This window comes from Corvus moneduloides, chromosome 2, assembly GCF_009650955.1.
Source record: "Corvus moneduloides isolate bCorMon1 chromosome 2, bCorMon1.pri, whole genome shotgun sequence".
Taxonomy (NCBI): domain Eukaryota; kingdom Metazoa; phylum Chordata; class Aves; order Passeriformes; family Corvidae; genus Corvus; species Corvus moneduloides.
Genome location: NC_045477.1, coordinates 6,309,691 through 6,326,613, shown reverse-complemented (window position 1 = coordinate 6,326,613; position 16,923 = coordinate 6,309,691). Strand labels below are relative to the sequence as shown.

Sequence of the window (16,923 nt, the reverse complement as noted above, 5' to 3'; positions counted from 1 at the left end):
ATGCTTGCTAACCTATGACACTGGGGTTCAGAGTTGTTAGGTTTATTTTAAGTAAGAGGAGACTGACAATTATTTTATCAAGTATGGCACAATCAGTTGTATAGATAAATTTAAGCAGCCTTACCCCTACTTTAGCTCTTTGCATTCATTAATGTCTCTAGTGAAACATAATCCTCCTAAAATTATACAATATTTTTTCTCTCTCTCTGTGGGCTAGAAAACCTACTTTTTATCATTTGCTGACATGCATCCTTCTATTTAATAGAGGATGTATTTTTTATCTTCCTAAATATATCTGGAAGCATCCTTTGATTTCTCTCATTTTTTCTCCTGTGCTTAACATGTTGATGTAATTTTTTCTCCTACTCCTTTGTTAGAGCTCATTTATCACATCGCTTCTTACCTTGAATATCAGGTTTCTAAGACAAGGTACATGCCAGATTTCCCACACGAGCTTGTGTGAGAAAACAGTGGACATCAGTGGAAGGCATCCTCTGCAGAGGCAGAGAAGTGCAACATGATTCACAGCTTTCCTTTTCTTATGTGTGCTGTGATTTCCATACATTTTATTCCTTTCTTTTTTTGCTTCAACAGATTTTTCTCTCTGTTTGTTAATGGTGTAAAAGCTTCTTTTCTTTTCTTCCGCCTATGAAATCCCCCTCTGTGATACCCAATCTCCCAATTCTCTCAATTTTTTTAAGCTATCTTCCTAACTCAGAGAAGATTTAAACAGCTGTAGTGTAGAGGGAAGATTGCCTAAAAATGGAAGGTACAGTTTATCATAATTAGAGATTAAGGGTAAGCAAATTATTTATATGTATTAATTATACAAACCAAGCAAAGGGTGTCTCATGCCTTTAACTGGACCAACCTAAACACAAAATTATATGGAAGAGTAGTATTTTTTCCACTGTGAGTGCTGATGAGGTAATCCTGTTTTGATGTTAAGTGATGACAGTGGAAAAAAATATTACTATAAGCAGATGAATGGCAATCTGTGCAATACAGTTAGTAGTTGATAACATAAACATTATTTTTAGATTTTTTGTATAATTAAAGAAACCAGACTTCAGAGAAATTGAATCTATTTGAATGAGGTAAAAGGCTTGAGCTATTAAGTATGCTCATGCTGCTTTGCTGAATCAATGTGACTGCTAATTTCATTTTTCTTAACATTTATTGTTAATAATAAATGTCAAAAAGTACTCTGTGGAGCAGGAAGGTGGGTACAAAGTCAGAGTTTATAGGCAGAAGCACAAAGGCAAGACATGTAGTTTGCTCAAACATTTGTTTCGTGCAGTAACAAAGGTACAGGCTTTAATGCCTGTAGCTGTTGTCATTTCTGTATTCTAATTGGCAAGCTTAGTGCTTTAGAAGTGCACATTCTGGCCAGATATATTACACCCTTTCTTTGGTAATGGGCCCCAGGCAATTTTCACTCTCTTCCAATTTATTAAGAATTTTTGTTTACCTTTGTCCAAATACTAGTCATTAATCATCAGCAAACAGAGCAAACTGTCAAACTCGTGTAGCTCAACCCAAAAACATAGACTCTGCTTGCAGAGCTCCGGTAATAAGTGCAGTGATTTAGCTGGAGTTGGGGATGGAGGTGTTCGATCATAATCAACCTGAAGACACAGCTGCTGTGCTTGTGGGAGTAGTTCATAACCTCTGGGTGTCACTGCCAAAGACTCAGCTCAGCATCGTGGTGGAGTGAGTGACAGAAGTCCACATCGTTGAGAAACCTTCCTAATGGAAACAGCAGCAGCTGATAATTTGCAGGCCTGTTTGAAACAGAGTACCTCGGTGGAATATCCTGATACGCCAATTTACAGCCAGGCATTAAATTAATTGAAATATTCAGAGCTATTATGTGTTGTGCAGCAATTATCTAGAAGAGCAATATAGAAATGAACATGAATCAGCAGCTGTGGATGGTCAAGGCAGTTCTTATTGCCCAAATTAGAGCTACAGTGGAAAGCATTTGAGCCAGTTACTTAGGATCTCTGGAGAATAAAAAGTGGCATAACATTTCTTTGTCTTCAGCCTCTCAATTTTATATTTTTTTTTTTCTTGGGCAAGCTATTTTTTGCACATAAAGGTAACTGAAAGACCAAGTTACATTCTCATTAGTATTTTGAAATACGATTTCAAACAGAAGATCTCCTACCACGTGTAAGACCAGAGGTTCCACTGCATCTTTCCTAACTCTGACATTATTTGTATTCCACCTGCTTGTCCAGTCCCATTTCAAAACATTTGTCATCTTAGCTTCCACAGTAACCTGTGGCAACAAGATTCTGAATTTAGTTATGTGCTTTGAGGGAAAAGTATTCTCTTCTGTTTGTTTAAGCCTGGTGCTTGATCTCTTCACTTTCCAAACTTACAAGCTATTTGGCCTCTTTTGCTGTTTGTGCTGGAAGTTTGCATTTAAAATTATATTTGCTGCTTCCGTTCAGTAGATTCTCAAGTATTTCCACATTGGTCTCAACTTCTCGTTAACTGTGATCTTAAACTCTGCATTTCCTGGAATCCTCTCCCTTGTATCCATTCTCCTTCTTTCATGGTCTTTTTTTTCCCCCTTTTTTCTTCATTTTTTGGTCTAGTTCTAAATCTCTGGGATTGACTGTTCTCCATATCTGGAACAACACTATGCCAAATCTGCACCAGACACCTTAGTTTATTAAATCCTATCTCTAAATACATTTATAGAGATTCACCTTCTGTGCCCAACAATAATTCCAGCACAATGCACTTGTACATCTATGTTAGTTTTTTTAAAATTGGTGGAAGCTCTGTGGAATCCAAACACATGAAATTGAACAAACTCTTCTACCTCTATCTGTTCTAGATTCTTTTGTCTTTGTCAGTTCATTTGCCCACAATCAGATTTTTGTTACATTTCATTTCTGCTGTGATATCCTCATAGGGGCTCAGTCTCTTTCCTTTTTTCCTCTAACTCACTTGGGCATATCTCTCCATAAAGGTAGAAACTGAGTAAAGCAGTAAATTGAAAGAAAATTGAGGAGGTGACGATATTTTCTGGTTTCTTTCAAAACTAAGCTTGCTGAATAGGCAATAGATCTTTCAGTTTGAAAATATTTTCACTACAGACGTCTGGTAAGTCTTTTGCAGTATTTTTGGACCCCTTATCCTCATAAACATGTAACAAAAACCACATAAAAAAATTTGGGAGGGAAAGGAAGTCGCATCCTTGTGGAGCAGCACATTCATCAGTAATCTTGGCTGCTCTGTGTTTTGGTGTTAAGATCCTACAAGTTGAGGTAACTGGACAGTTTCTGAAGTTTCCTTCTTTAAAGTTTTCTGAGTTAAAATGTCTCATTTACACACACACACACACACACACACACCTCAGAGAAAAGGCTTTCTCTGCCTATGGGAACACCTTGCCTTTATGTGAACAAAGCTTGGGCTTTGCAAAAAGAGAATCAGTGTGATGTAACAATAATAACATTTATAGCTACAATAATGGGTGAGTTTGGTAAAAAACCCTGACATTGCCCTCACAGCAATCAAGGCATATCAAGAATATGAGACTCAGAAAACTTCTTAGGACTTAGGTAGAAATTCAGTGTATGTGACTACCTGTGCCTTTTAGTTTTGAGATTTTTCTTTTTTGTATCTTCATTTGACATAAAAGAAAGAAGTCTCAGTTTTGCGTCCTTAAAACAAAGGTGAAAAGTTTCTCCTTATTCCCATTTGATAAGAAGTAAAAATAAATTTAAAAGTACAGAAGATAACTTGCAGAAAAAGGAGCCTGGGCTTTCAGTTGGAAAATAAATTAATAAAAGCATGCTCCTGAATATTTTCTTGGTCTCAAAAGCCTTCCTTTCCCCCAAGCTATCTTCTTCAAAGCATAGCCCTTCAAATTGTGTTGAAGTAATCTAATTTTACATCAATGTTCTCAAATGACATTAAGGTATTAAATCATTATCACAACATTAAAGCTGACTTCTCCAGAAGACTCTTAGTTTGTTTAGAAGAGGTGGTCCAGACCTTAAAGCACAGTGCAGATGAATTTCCTGCAGTCAGATGAATTAGGAAATCATTGGATAATAGAGCTTTTGTTATTGGGCTGAAGAAGAATAGTCTTTACTTGACATTTTCAGGTATGAAAAGTCTGTCCAGAAACTTGTGGTGGAGTTGTTGGCTTAATTTTATGGATGAATTGTCCAGCTGTTATCCCTGAACACTCTCAAGGCAACTACTTTGAAATTGCTTTTTGTTGATAAATACTTGAATAGTGGGGTGTATAGTTGAGCTGTGTGAACTGATCTTTCTTCATTTATGGTGACTTAAGAAAAGTAAGATACAAATTTCTTTTCCAGATAAGCTTAAAAGTATTTTGGAAAGGTCAAGAAAATAACATTCCAAACCACCCTAACACTTTTGGGGAATATGTTGGACACGTACATTTTTACATTAATATACTGTTTCTCATGAAAGAAAACTTCTAAAATGAAGTGATTTTTGTTGTATAACATATAAAAGAATTTTTTAAATTAATTTCTTTCTGGAATACTTACTGAAATAATTGAATGCAGAGTATTTCAGCAGCAGGAAATCTCTCCCCAGGCTCCTTAACAATATAATAATAACAATATATAGAATAGATCAATGTAACCTTTAACAGTATATTCTAATATGTAAAGCTCCTTCCTATTTGAATACATTTTCTATGTGTTCTAAAACCTGTGGTTTTGGACAATGTCTTTAATCTCACGCAGCTCTGGAAAATACTTGATTTTCTTGTGCACATATTATTGGCTGATGTGACAGTTCTTATGGGATTTCTGAAAAGGAAAATGTTGTGTGGATACCAGATATATCCATCTTGCTTTTTTTGAAAATAACTGTTTTAACTGACTCTCAGTGCTGTGTGTTTCTGAAATAAGGCTTTGAGTTTGTTACCACTGAATTGCTGTAGTAGCAAAGCTTGCTCTTTGATTTTTCACCCTTTGCTATTGCTTATACTCCCCAATTTTCCTGAACTTCACTTAAACTGAGCCTTTTTGGGTTTTTTTGAGATGCCAGCTTGAAAAATTACCATGTCTATGAACATCATATGCAACCTTCATGAAGAAAATATTAACTCAATAATTTCACTTGAGAATGATGATAAAGTTATAATCTAATATTTGCTAATGATCTTCTGTTTCTATCTAGATCATTTATTATTCAGGAAACCCAAACCATAAAGACAATACTGCAGTGACTTAGTGATTTCTAAATTGTAGCCTTTCCTGCACCAGGAGGTGGTGGAGGGCAGATTAGGGTGTCCGGTCTCTTTCTTCCTCATACGGTGCTTCCATAACTTACCTTTGTTTTGAGAATAGCTTCCTCAGTGTTTCACTCAATTCAGGAAAGAAAACAGAACATTATCTAAGTGATATTGCTTAAAATGACAACTGGTCATGCCAGGTGATATGTCAGAACTGTGCTTTGTTCCAGCTGAGATTGTGAATCCTCTTGGAGATAGATATAAATGCCTTGGAGGCTGAGAGGGGTAGAGAAAAGCGTCTCAAAAAAAACATGCATCTTTCTTAGAGGGCTTTGAGAACTTTTGTATCTGAGGCCTCTGATCACATAGGAAGATGAGCATGGAGGCTCAGAGAGAAGTAGATAATTAGCTTATCTCAACCATTCATATTGCTATCATCCATAATTTTATATTAGCATTTATTAGTACTGATCACTCTATTTTTGTTGTTTAAAGTTTAATTATTAATTACTTAGTGAATTTTTCTGGAGTTTATCTTAGCCTGCATTTCTATGTTATATAAAGGGAAGATATTCAGTAAAATGTTTCTTACAGTACTCTATTAGCATTTTTCTTAGAGCAAATAAGGTACTTCTCCACTTGTTTTCAGTATTCTCTCAAATAAAAAACAGAACAAACCTACAAGAATTTGAAATTTGCCTAAACAAAATTTAAAAGTCTTCTTAACATCTCTCTTCACAGCATAGATTCAGTCTGAATTTGTGTTGGGATTCAGTGTCTTTAGCCCCTCCTCCAAAATGGAATCCTCTATGCTGCAATCACAGAATATTTTTTCTAGCTCTTACTGCTTGAATTCTTGATGCAATATTATAAAACTCCCTTTGCTTTGTAATTAAAGTCCCATTTTTTATTGCTGAATCCTGTCACAGACTTTCTGCATTGGATCTTACCCTGACTTGCTATGCCTTAATGTGACTTTGTCTCAAGGATTCCAGAGTGTTTTGGCATCAATCTTTCTGTATGACTCCCATGGAAAGGGGAGCAGACCCAAAAATAACCAGGAGGACAGTAAGGGTGTATCTCAAAACCATCCTCATGTGCAAGGAGAAAAAACAAAGCAAAAACCCAGTAAGACCATTGCTACCAAAGCTGATGTAGCTTGGAATCTGCCATTTGAGGATGTCCCACAGTGCCTTGACTTCTTTCTCCAGGCTGTGGTTCCCTCACAAGCGCTGAGAAAGCTCTCAATATGCGTGAAGGAACTCACCTGGCAGGTGCTTGGGAAGAGATCTCCAGATCTCTGCCCCGACTGATGGTGTTCATGTTGTCGTATAAGCTGATGTGTCATTTGTGACAGTGACCCCAGCAGTTTTTAGTCAGGACCCTTTGCTTTCCTTTCATTGGTATCCACACAGCTTGCTTACTCCCTTGAAGAAAAAAAATTGTTTTTCTTGGTAACCTCATGCCTGAGGAGGGTTTATCTTTCAGCTTATTAATCCTCAGGACAAGTGTAGAAACAAACAAATCAAAGGGGAGGAGGAAGGACAGGAGAAAGTTTGGCAGGGAAAAACTTGAGGAGTGGGCCAAGTGTTTATTCTTCAGGTATTATTGTGGGTCATTGCAGTAGTGGATTTGGTTTTCCCCCAGTGATTTCTGTAGTTTACATTTTCTGCAGGTTTCCCAATCCTTGATTGGTGGGCAGCAGGGAGGATTGAGGGATGCTGACATGTTGAAGTGTTTGACTGAGGAGAGCTCTGGATGGCTTTCATCATTCCAGAGCAGGAACTGAAATTTCTTTGCACTGCACTTTGTTTAAAGTAAATTAGCAGATACGATCAAGCATTCTTTATAAAAAACCCTGCTATTTCCATGGGTGAACTATCCTGCTTGATGGCATAATAGTTAGGGTACTAAATATCTGCCAGCTTGATGGGAAGCTGGATAATTTTTACAAAATTAAGTCTTGGCAATATTGCATGGATCCCACCATTCATAGTTATGTGTTATACAAAGCCAAAGAGTCACAGCAGGAATTCAACTACATGTATAGAACTCTTTTGAGGACAAAAAACGCCAAAAACCCAAAAAACAGAACATAAAAGATTGACAGCTAGAAAGATAGGGCCTTATTTTCTCAGGTAGTGTACTTTGGTGATAGGAATGTGAGAATTAAGTGTATTAGTCGAAGACAGTGCCATGAAGTGCAAAAATCTATGTTTTAGGTTGCAAAGTGCCAGTCACTTTCCCAAGGTGATTTTCAATAAGATACAGCCATCCCACTGTGATAAAGTGCTTCAGATTAGTGTTGGATCCTTTGGTTTTACTTTGAAATAAACTTATTTAAAATAAATGTCAGTCCCTGTTATCTCTCTTTACTAACCTTAGAATTATTGCAGTGAGTTTGGAGTTGTTTAAGCAACTTCAGTGATTTGCCCTGAATTTCTCAGAGAAATGAAAGTAGCAATTGTAATAAAATAGAGATCAGCAATCTGTTTACCTCCATTTAGTTTCAACACATGTGCCCATAATTAAGGAAATTTTGGAAAATTCTCTATACCTTCTTTCTTCTTCTCAGTGCAATTCTGGCTGAGCTTTTTGAATTTTTTCTTTTTTTTTTTTTTGTGTTTGCAGAAAGAGTCAAGTGTCATTCTGAGAAAGCTGTCATCTTTGTTCAAGGCTGCTGGTGTCTGAATTTGTATTGTGCATTAGCTTTTCCTTATAGGTTTTCAAGGGCCAGCTGGTACTTTATTTCATTTAATTTTGAATACCCCTATTTTATGGCTTGGAAAAACAAGGAAATATGGCTTGTCTGCTTACTTAAAAAGAATAAAAATGAACATCACAGCCTTAATGTGATTTTTAAGCAGTGGCAATGGGCCTAGAAAACCGTATTAATACTGATAGAATGGTGTGCTTCTGGGGAAAATTGTGCTGGCTTTATTCATACAAGATGTTTGGTGGCTTTTGTGGTAACATTTTGTCCTGAATGCAGTGAAATTGGCACTGCAGGTATAAGGACAACTGCTTTTTTAAATGCAATTTTGAGAGGTTTTGGTTTTATGGTGGTTTTTTCTTTTTTAGCAGAGGATTAAAATGAGCCTCAGGAGATCTGTTCTGAACGCCCCTGTAAAATATAAGACATTCCACTTAATTCTTCTGTGTTCATTTCCCCAGCTGTGAAGTGGGAATAATACTGTCTCTTTTTTCCTAAAGTTTGGTCTGCACTGCCCAAAAACTGATCTCACAGATCCTCAAGGCAGAGGTCCATTCTTTACTGTTTCTGCTTTTGTTAATGTAGAGTTGTGAACAAGCAGGACATATACAGAGATACCTTTTATAAGTAGAGCATCTTCATTTGAGGCTCTGGTGTCAAAAAACACTCTAAAAATTTACCTTTTTATTTTTTTAAAATGTTGAATTACCAAATTCTTTTTCTTAGCCTGTTGCATGCTCTGCAAATTTTACTTAATTTCTTTCAGACAAGTTGCATGAGCTTCAGTGCGGTATTTGTAGCTACTTTAATGAGATATCTATCTCATCTATCTCTGTCTGTCTTGTGATGGGTTGACTTCTTTAAAATAATAGGCTTTGTTATTTTTACTACTATTGAATTGGAAAGGACTTTTTTCAACTGCTGGCAAAACTTATGCCAAGTATGGGAAAAAATTAGGCCTTACAGTACTTCTGGAGTAATTTGAAATCTGCATTATATTCATATAACTCCAGAAAACTGAAGATTAATCTTACTGTTGAATGCTTGGTTTGATTTGGCCTCAGAGGTAAATCTTGCACTAATAACCATTAATAAAGTAAAACCTAGAGGGCCTGAAAACAGACTCTTCGGTATTAAAGAATTTGCCTACTTGAGAATTTAAATTTTTCTTGCACTAGCATAATTTTCAATATCTAATCACCTGGTTAAGTTGTTATTTTGTCAAATCTATCTCTTTATGTTCTGTGTGTGTCACCTGGTTTTAGCACAAATAGAAATTAAGAAATAAGGCATTACAGCCTATTAGCTTCCTACAGTCCAAATGTTGCAGATAATACAATCTTCCCCACCAAAAGTGAGCAGCAATAGGTAAATGTATTGTGAGACAGTACATTATGTCACCTTTTATTCTTCTGCTTCACTGGGAGCAGGGACAGGGAGCTTTTTAAATGGCTGGGCCGGTGACAAACAATGAGTCTGACGGACGGTGAAATGGGAGCGTGTTCCAGCATCTCCAGGCCTTCATTGCAAACTTCTGTCTCTGTTTCAAGGGAGCTGCAGTCAGAGTGCTTTTGATGATAGCAAATTCAGTGGAGTGCTGTGGGGAGCAAAATGATCCCTAAAGTAAGCACTGAGGGCTTCAAAGGTCAGAGCCGACATTTTAAAAGCTATGAGCCACCAGTGCAATACTCAAATGTTCATGTTAGATGCTTTCCTGTGAAATGCTTCGTTCAGGCTTCCTGTGGTCCCTCTGTGCAGCTCTGCCAACTGTGTGTGCAGCAGACTGCCCCAGTCTCCAGATGACAAAGCCATGTTTGGGGCAACATCTGGTGCTGTGCAGAAAGGTCACGTTTTAATATCCCTTAAAGAAAAAAAAAAGACCTTTCCTTTCTGTGTTTACTGCTACTCTTGGAATTTTTAGCAAGTACCCATGAGCATTATAAAGCACATAGTCCCAGTGTCTACTAAATCTCAGATTCTGATCTGTGCAAGGGGAAGGGTGGGTGCTGCCCCTACTCAGCATATTCTGCTTGTTAGGGTGCCCACAGAAGGTGCCAGAGGTGGGTTTTACCTAAATACCCCTCCTGCCTGCCTGGCCCAAGGCCCCACAGCTCTATCTACAGCTGACCTGGGTCAGGGCAGATGCATCTTGGGGGAGGAGAGAAGTCAAAGCTGGTCACTGCTCTCAGCCCTACAAACTTACCCTCCCTTGCCATGTCTTTCCTACCACACTGAGGCACTTCCATCCCACTGCTTCTTCCTTCTCAGCGGCCTGAGAGCCACAGCTGCTTGTTTTCTGACAGCTGTCTCCTCTGTCCTGAGCCTGACCTGGCTTTACTTGTGGAAAATCAGCCTTTCACACACCTGTGGTCTTTGTGAGTCCTGCTGTTGCTCTGGTGCACAAAATAAATGAGATATTCACTACAGGAGTTCTTTCAAGAAAATTTAGGGCAGCTAACTTCTTCTTCATATTTCAGTGTCAAATGAGATGGCATAATCAGAAATAACTTGCTACTACACCTTGTTTTTTCATATTCATAGCATTTTTTATTTTGTCATGAGCAATTCTGATCAGAGCATGTGTTGTAAAATGTGCCACAGTGTGATATCAGGCCCTCATTTTAAGTGATTTGGGACAACACCATACTGCCAGTGCTAAGTGCTAATACTGAAATTGGCTTTGTTCTTTTGAGTTATATTCTTAACTTTCTAATTAGAGAATGTGGGCCAGGGATGTGTAGATTCCAGTTTTTTGCTTGGCTCTTTGAAAACACAAGGAAACAGTCTTTTTTTGCTGTAATTTTTAATACTTCTTCCTCCTTCATTTGCTACTAAAACCTGTTGCTTTTGAAACAGGGAAGAAATCTAAAAAACAAACCACAAACCGACCAGCAAGGTATAAAACTTTCTCTAAGAAAAGAAAGCTATTGTTCTTTCCAGTTCCTAATTTGTTCTTTTCAGTGCCTAATTTTTAGCCATTTTAGTCCAGCTGTACATATTGCAACATGAACTTATCCACCGGAAGACTTTATTGGTATAACTAAGGATATAGATCCTTAAAAGTGTTAAAAGGGTTTGGATATTTTTAATGACATCTGATTTGCTAGCAAAAAATGTCAAGCACATAATTGCCATTTCAGAGTTTCATAAATCTGAATCAATTAGTAAAAAGAACCCCTTGACCTCATGTCCATGAGCATTCATGATCATTCAGTCTAAGTGCTAAGGAGCTATTGGCACATGATGTTCAAGCTGAGTGATCCTTTTGTTCAATCCCATTTTCTTGGAGCAAGGTAAATGCAGCTCCCTTTGAATTTAAAACCTTGTTAAATTATTTAGTGCTACATACCACAGACTGATTAAATTTTTCACAGAGTAGTGAGATTGTTTCCCAGGTAGGTCATCACTCAGTTCAGTTTACCACTTAAAATTTCTTTCATTCTCAGTCAAAATACAGCAAGGACCATCCATCATTATCACTCTGTCCTTTAATTTTTCTGTCAGCCTTTGTCAGGCTTGAAACAAAAGCTTTTACATTTTTATCAACTGCAGCTATTGTTGTCTGATTTGTGCTCAGTCATGTCAAAATATCGGTTGTGTTTTTACCCAAAAAGTCAAATATTTTCTATAGGTCAGATCTATCTTTCACATAAGCCCGCTAAACCAAACAGAACCATTTCTCATTTCTTTGGAAATGGAGAGTAAAAATGCTTAGGGCCAAATTGGCAGGGAGAGTAAATTATCCAGGCTCCCTGCACTTAAATGGATGGATGTCTTCTGCCTTAGCAAGGAGAACGCAGCATCAATTCAAGAAAGAAGGAAAAGCAAACAGGAAATTTTGAGCAGGTGGGCTCGACACTGCTTTGAGCCGATCTTGTACAACACTGCTCTGCGACTCCTAAGCACTTGGCATCTGTGCCTCTGCTGAAGAGGCGCCTCCACACCGAGCCCAGATTGGGTGTTCCCCCTTTTTCCACCATCCATTGGGAATTAGTCTTCAGGTTACCTGCTGGCTGCCCTCCCCTGGCTCCAGCTTGTGGCATGTTAACAGGCAGCAGTGGCCATGAGGAACACCTTTTCAGAGCCCTCCTCAGTCTCTGCAGGCACTGAGCTCTGACATTATGTCAGGTCCTCACTGAAATGAGGGTTCTTGGCTGAGCATTTGCAGCTCAGCTCAAGCCTCCCTGTGCCACTAGAGAGGTCAGGAGCCCATCTCTCTTACTGAATATCCTGTTCAAGCCTCACATGTATAACCTGTGGAACATAAGTGACAAAGAGTCCATGTTTGTCCCTTGGCATGAAGGTCAACCCCTTTTCTATTTCCAACAGCTTTTATGGAAACAATTAGTTCTCCATGAATTATTTGCATTTCAAAGCTAGCAGGATGATGAAATTAATACCAACTTAATTACATTATTGGATTTTTCACTGAATATCTGGTCTGTCAACAAACATCCAGTTTAGAAGTGAGGTTTCAAAATTAATGGAGACAATTATTGCTTGACTTCTAGATCTCTGAGCATGGCGTTTCTATCTTCTTTGGTTCCCCATCTGCAAAATATAGCTATTTTCTGCTTCACAGGAGGCTAAGGATTAATACCTTAGTATTATTGAACTAGCAGTCTGGTGCAGTGATTTGGGTATGGCTACTTGAATTAAAAAGTTCCACTCTGCAAAGTCCCTTGATCGTAATGATCCTTGGTATTTGGTGGCATGAGAGACATAAACAAAAATTCATTTTCAGCTGAACATTGTGTACAACTAGAATCAGAAATTGCAAGACAAGGAAATGGAATTAAGTTTCACTCCAACACAGATTTCTTGGGCAGAAATCTGCAAATCCATTCTGTTAAGATCCTCCCTGACAGAAAGCTCAAGAGGACAAATCTACGTAGTCCCTGAGATAGCATGTTCTGAGCAGCTGCCAGCAAGGAGTTCTGGATGATAACGTGTTCCTCGCTGGTGAAACAAGATAGGTTTGTCTTGCATTTAAAAAAAAATGACCAGAAGTCCTACAGGACTAGAAACAAGTCAAATTGTAATTCTCTTTTTTGGCATAAAATGGAACAGCACACCCTCTATGAAGCACAGTGATCCATATGGCTTAAACAGAAGCCTGTGCGGTTAAGTATCTTTTTTTTTTTTTTTGTATCTGTAGTCCATGTGCTTTTGGGAACTTCCAAACCCATTTACCTCCTACACCTGCAATGCATGATGAGAGACTGAGGAGCACTGTACATTACTTCTAGTTTATTTCTTGAACTGCATATTCTGTATTCTCTTATGCAAAAGCCTTTTCAAGGCAAGGACAAAGTTTTCATGAGCATCCATAAATCTTGGAAGAACTGGTGGGAGGAGCCTTTCTGTCAGACTCAGCAGGCACCATACACCCAAGTTTTTTAAAGGTGGGGATCATTTCAGAGTGCTGTGCCTGGGTCTGGGCTGTCCAAAGTAGGATTTAAGGATAGGATATGGTGCAAGCATTCCAAAAAGTGTTGCCTGGAGAGCTATGAGCTATTTGGTTACTCTGCACATTCCTGTTGCAGACTCTCATGTTATTAATGAAGTAATTCCACTGGGCAGAGCCTTGAACCTAAGCTGGTACAAACCAAACATTTCTAGAGTCCAGAACAAACCCAGATTTCATTGCTTGGGCAACGTAATGCTCCTCAGGCTGCTGATTCCTGGTTTCTCTCTTGTGCTCTGGTCTTTAGGAGCAAGTCCTTTTAATGCTGTGAACAAGCAGACAGACTGCAGTCGTTTGCACACTGAATTTCGCCTCACTCTGCAAAGAAAGAAACTGAAGGCTCTCCCTTGTTTTTACATCCCTTTTGATAAGATATGTTTTTCTTTAAGACTTCTGCCAGGCTTCCATTTTGCTGTTTGGCATCAAAGTTTATGACTTCCATCAGGAAGCTAATTTCTGCACAAGCTTTCATTATTCTTAATCTGAGGAGATCCCATTATATTAAAAAACTGACATATCCTAGTTCTTGTTACTTAGAATGCTTCTTAGGTAGCCTTTCATTTAAAATAAGAAATCTTGTTTGAAATACTTTGATCAGAAGAAAAACCCAGAAAGTTCTAAGTTCACCAGTGATTCATTTAAGCCATTATTTGGTGAAACAGGTAAACAGTGTGCTTGCAGATTGGATAGCACTGTCATAAAACCATAACTTGTCATTGCAGTCTTAAGTAATTGGTATATTTAAGAAAGATAATGAATGGGACCGTGAGTCACACTAATTGGTTTTACGTACAAGAATGATGTGTAAAGCTTTCCTAATAAACAAGGTTTTGCTCTCCTGATGAAGTAGGTGGGGTTTTTTTCTGTTTGATTTAATTTTTAACAGAGACTTATCAGGGAATGAGTTTCCCTTTATGAGAAGAAATTGCATAGATCAGTACATGTGACATGTATCTTTTCAACATGTTAATTTATTTCTAATGCTTGTTATACTCAGTTCTATTTCATTATTGTGGTAGTCACACTCCAGGTAGTGTTATCATTTTTCCTGGTGATTAATGTGGCTACATTGGTGGGGGTTTTTAAAAGTCTGTTCTAATTTTTCTGGCTGGAGAATATTTTATACTGGGAATTAGAATAAATATCAGTGTACAACAGATGAAAGATGGATCTTATGATGTTTTCTGGTGGCTTCAGAAGTAGAACATCACAAAAATATAGATTCCAGAGAGGATAGTGGTGGTTTTTATCAAAACTAGAGGAGTACAGAAAATCCTAGGTGACTTACAGATATTAACTAACTTTTAAACTTGGAAAATAATCTGTCATCCAGCATGGAAATAAGGTAAGCATGCTACTTTGAAGCCTTAAGAGAGTAATTATGCAATGCTGAACTCAAGGACCCTGTGTCTGAAGGGTGTTCTGTTGGGCCCAATACTGAAAAGCTCTGAGCTACTTCAGCTTCCATTGATTTCAGTCAGAATTGATGGTACTCAGGGACCAATTGCATTTCTTTTCACAGCAAGGGAAGACAGATTGTGGGTCAGACTTTTGCTCTTTTATTGCACTGAATAGCACCCTTCAGAAATATTTTCAGTGAAATCAGTATGGAATGGGTTACTTACCATCAACTGCTGAGAAATGAGTCCTTCCTTTCAAACCTGCGGTATAAATAATCTGAAAAATGTCAGATGCTTTTTATGTCTTCACAGAAGTGCTTTTATTTAGTTCTCTTCAGAGCTTCTGTTTGCTTGTTCTTTAAAACCTGCAATCACCTTATAAGCAAAGTCCTATTGGTCTTTATTGCTTTTGGCAGTGTAATCAAAGTATTTTCTATGTGTACATCTGATTATGTTCTGCTCTGTACTGGAGCATTCTGCATCAGGCATTGTTGGTTCCTCTGCAGCGAAGCAGTCGTGCTCCTAATCCTGGCATACCTGCGCTTGCTTGAGCAAAATCTGAAGGGTTTTATAGGATGCTGTCATCAGGGCCATGCATTTTTTCTGACTTGGATGCAGGATTTTTTATCAGTAATATTATTAGCATTTCTGATTTTTAGTTCGAAGCTGTTTTAGAAAAATACTGATGTGTACTAACAATACATTGTAAGCATTAAGGATGACTGAATGATGACTGTGCCTGCTAATTAGGGTAAAGATTTTGAAATATACTCTGCTCTGGATCTTAGCAGACAACTGTGTCTTAAGCAAATGTGTGGGAAGAAGAAAAGCAATCCGGAAAAAGCAGCTCTTATAGTTAGTAGCATTTTCTCCCCTTTTTCCCTTCATTGAGTCTGTCTGAAAGTGGGTGTTTTAACATACAGCCATTTCTCGTTAACATGTGTGTGTTTATTTTAGCATGATGGTGTTGTTTTCTTCATCTCCCACTCTGACACAGCATGTTTCATCTGTATATGGTTTCTACTGTGAGACATTTAAAATGGCTCAGTGAAGAATGGATTCTTGTCACTTAAACTGTCACTCTCTAGTTCTGTGGAAACTTGGTCATTTTAACAGAGTTTTAAATTCTGTGTGCTCAAAGATTGATTATAAAAATTGAGAGTGATAAATGTCAAGAATTTAAAGGTACTCTGTTGTACCTGTAATAATTTATGTTAATCATGTTTTAATTTAGTCATTTTCAACATACTTGTATTTACAAATTAAACCACTGTTATGTTTCTCCTTTGTTTGCATGATATGATTTTATTTTATATTTTTTTTTTCCACTCACCAGATGTTTTCAACACTTTGCTTCCCACTACTGTCATCCCCTCCCTTACCACTGCAACAGTCACAACCAATGTAGCCTTAACTGCCAGCACAACCACATCGGCAACAGCCACCAGCATCAGAGGTACAGTATCCTTCTTTGTTATGGCCTGGAAAGCACATGATAAATAGGAAATTAGATCTTTAATTTTTTTTTTTTTTTTTTAAACAAGGATAGAATTTGCTAAATAGAGGGTGCAAGCATTTTAGTTCAGTATGTATTTAACAGAATAATCCACAGGGTGATACGTGGGTTAAGAAGGATTTCACATGACCTTGAATGTTGTCGCTGCTCTAGCAGTGTGTATGTGAACTTTGACAGGATGCTTAAATTATTTGTATACATTTGCATTTAATTTTTTAAGGTTAGTAAATTAACTTTAATGTAAAATGCAAGCAAGCTATTTTTAAACAAACATGACCTTTTAAGACTAGTTATTTTGGGTGCTACCATTTAAAACAAGCTAGGTGTCTCAGCACTGGAATTTCTGTTGATGAAATCTTGCTTGATAACAAAGAGGCATTGCATTGCATCACCCTTCTTAGCCTTTTACGGTTTAAGGCATTACTAATTTAGGGGGTGTTGTTATCTCACCAGAGCTAGATTAAACGAGCTAAAAGTTCTCTCTCCCCTCCCTGACCCCCATCTGTTGGGGTTTTTTTTGTTACAGCTTTTCAAATGTTTCTAGTAATGCTTCATTTCTTTATGAGCAAAATATAAAGGTTATTT

At 37.7% G+C, this 16,923-nt stretch overlaps 1 protein-coding gene across 3 annotated transcripts in view; it reads left to right on the top strand.

Annotated features, from left to right (window-relative positions):
- The window catches only part of CADM2 (cell adhesion molecule 2), a 1,080,208-nt gene that overhangs the window by 1,015,188 nt on the left and 48,097 nt on the right, over nt 1–16,923 (top strand). For 2 of the 3 annotated variants that reach the window (XM_032096885.1, XM_032096894.1), the window contains one exon: nt 16,159–16,278. The exons of the other annotated variant lie outside the window; for it this stretch is intronic. In XM_032096885.1, coding sequence (XP_031952776.1) covers nt 16,159–16,278 — 120 coding nt within the window. The remainder of the gene's footprint in view (nt 1–16,158; nt 16,279–16,923) is intronic. 3 annotated transcript variants of the gene reach the window in all.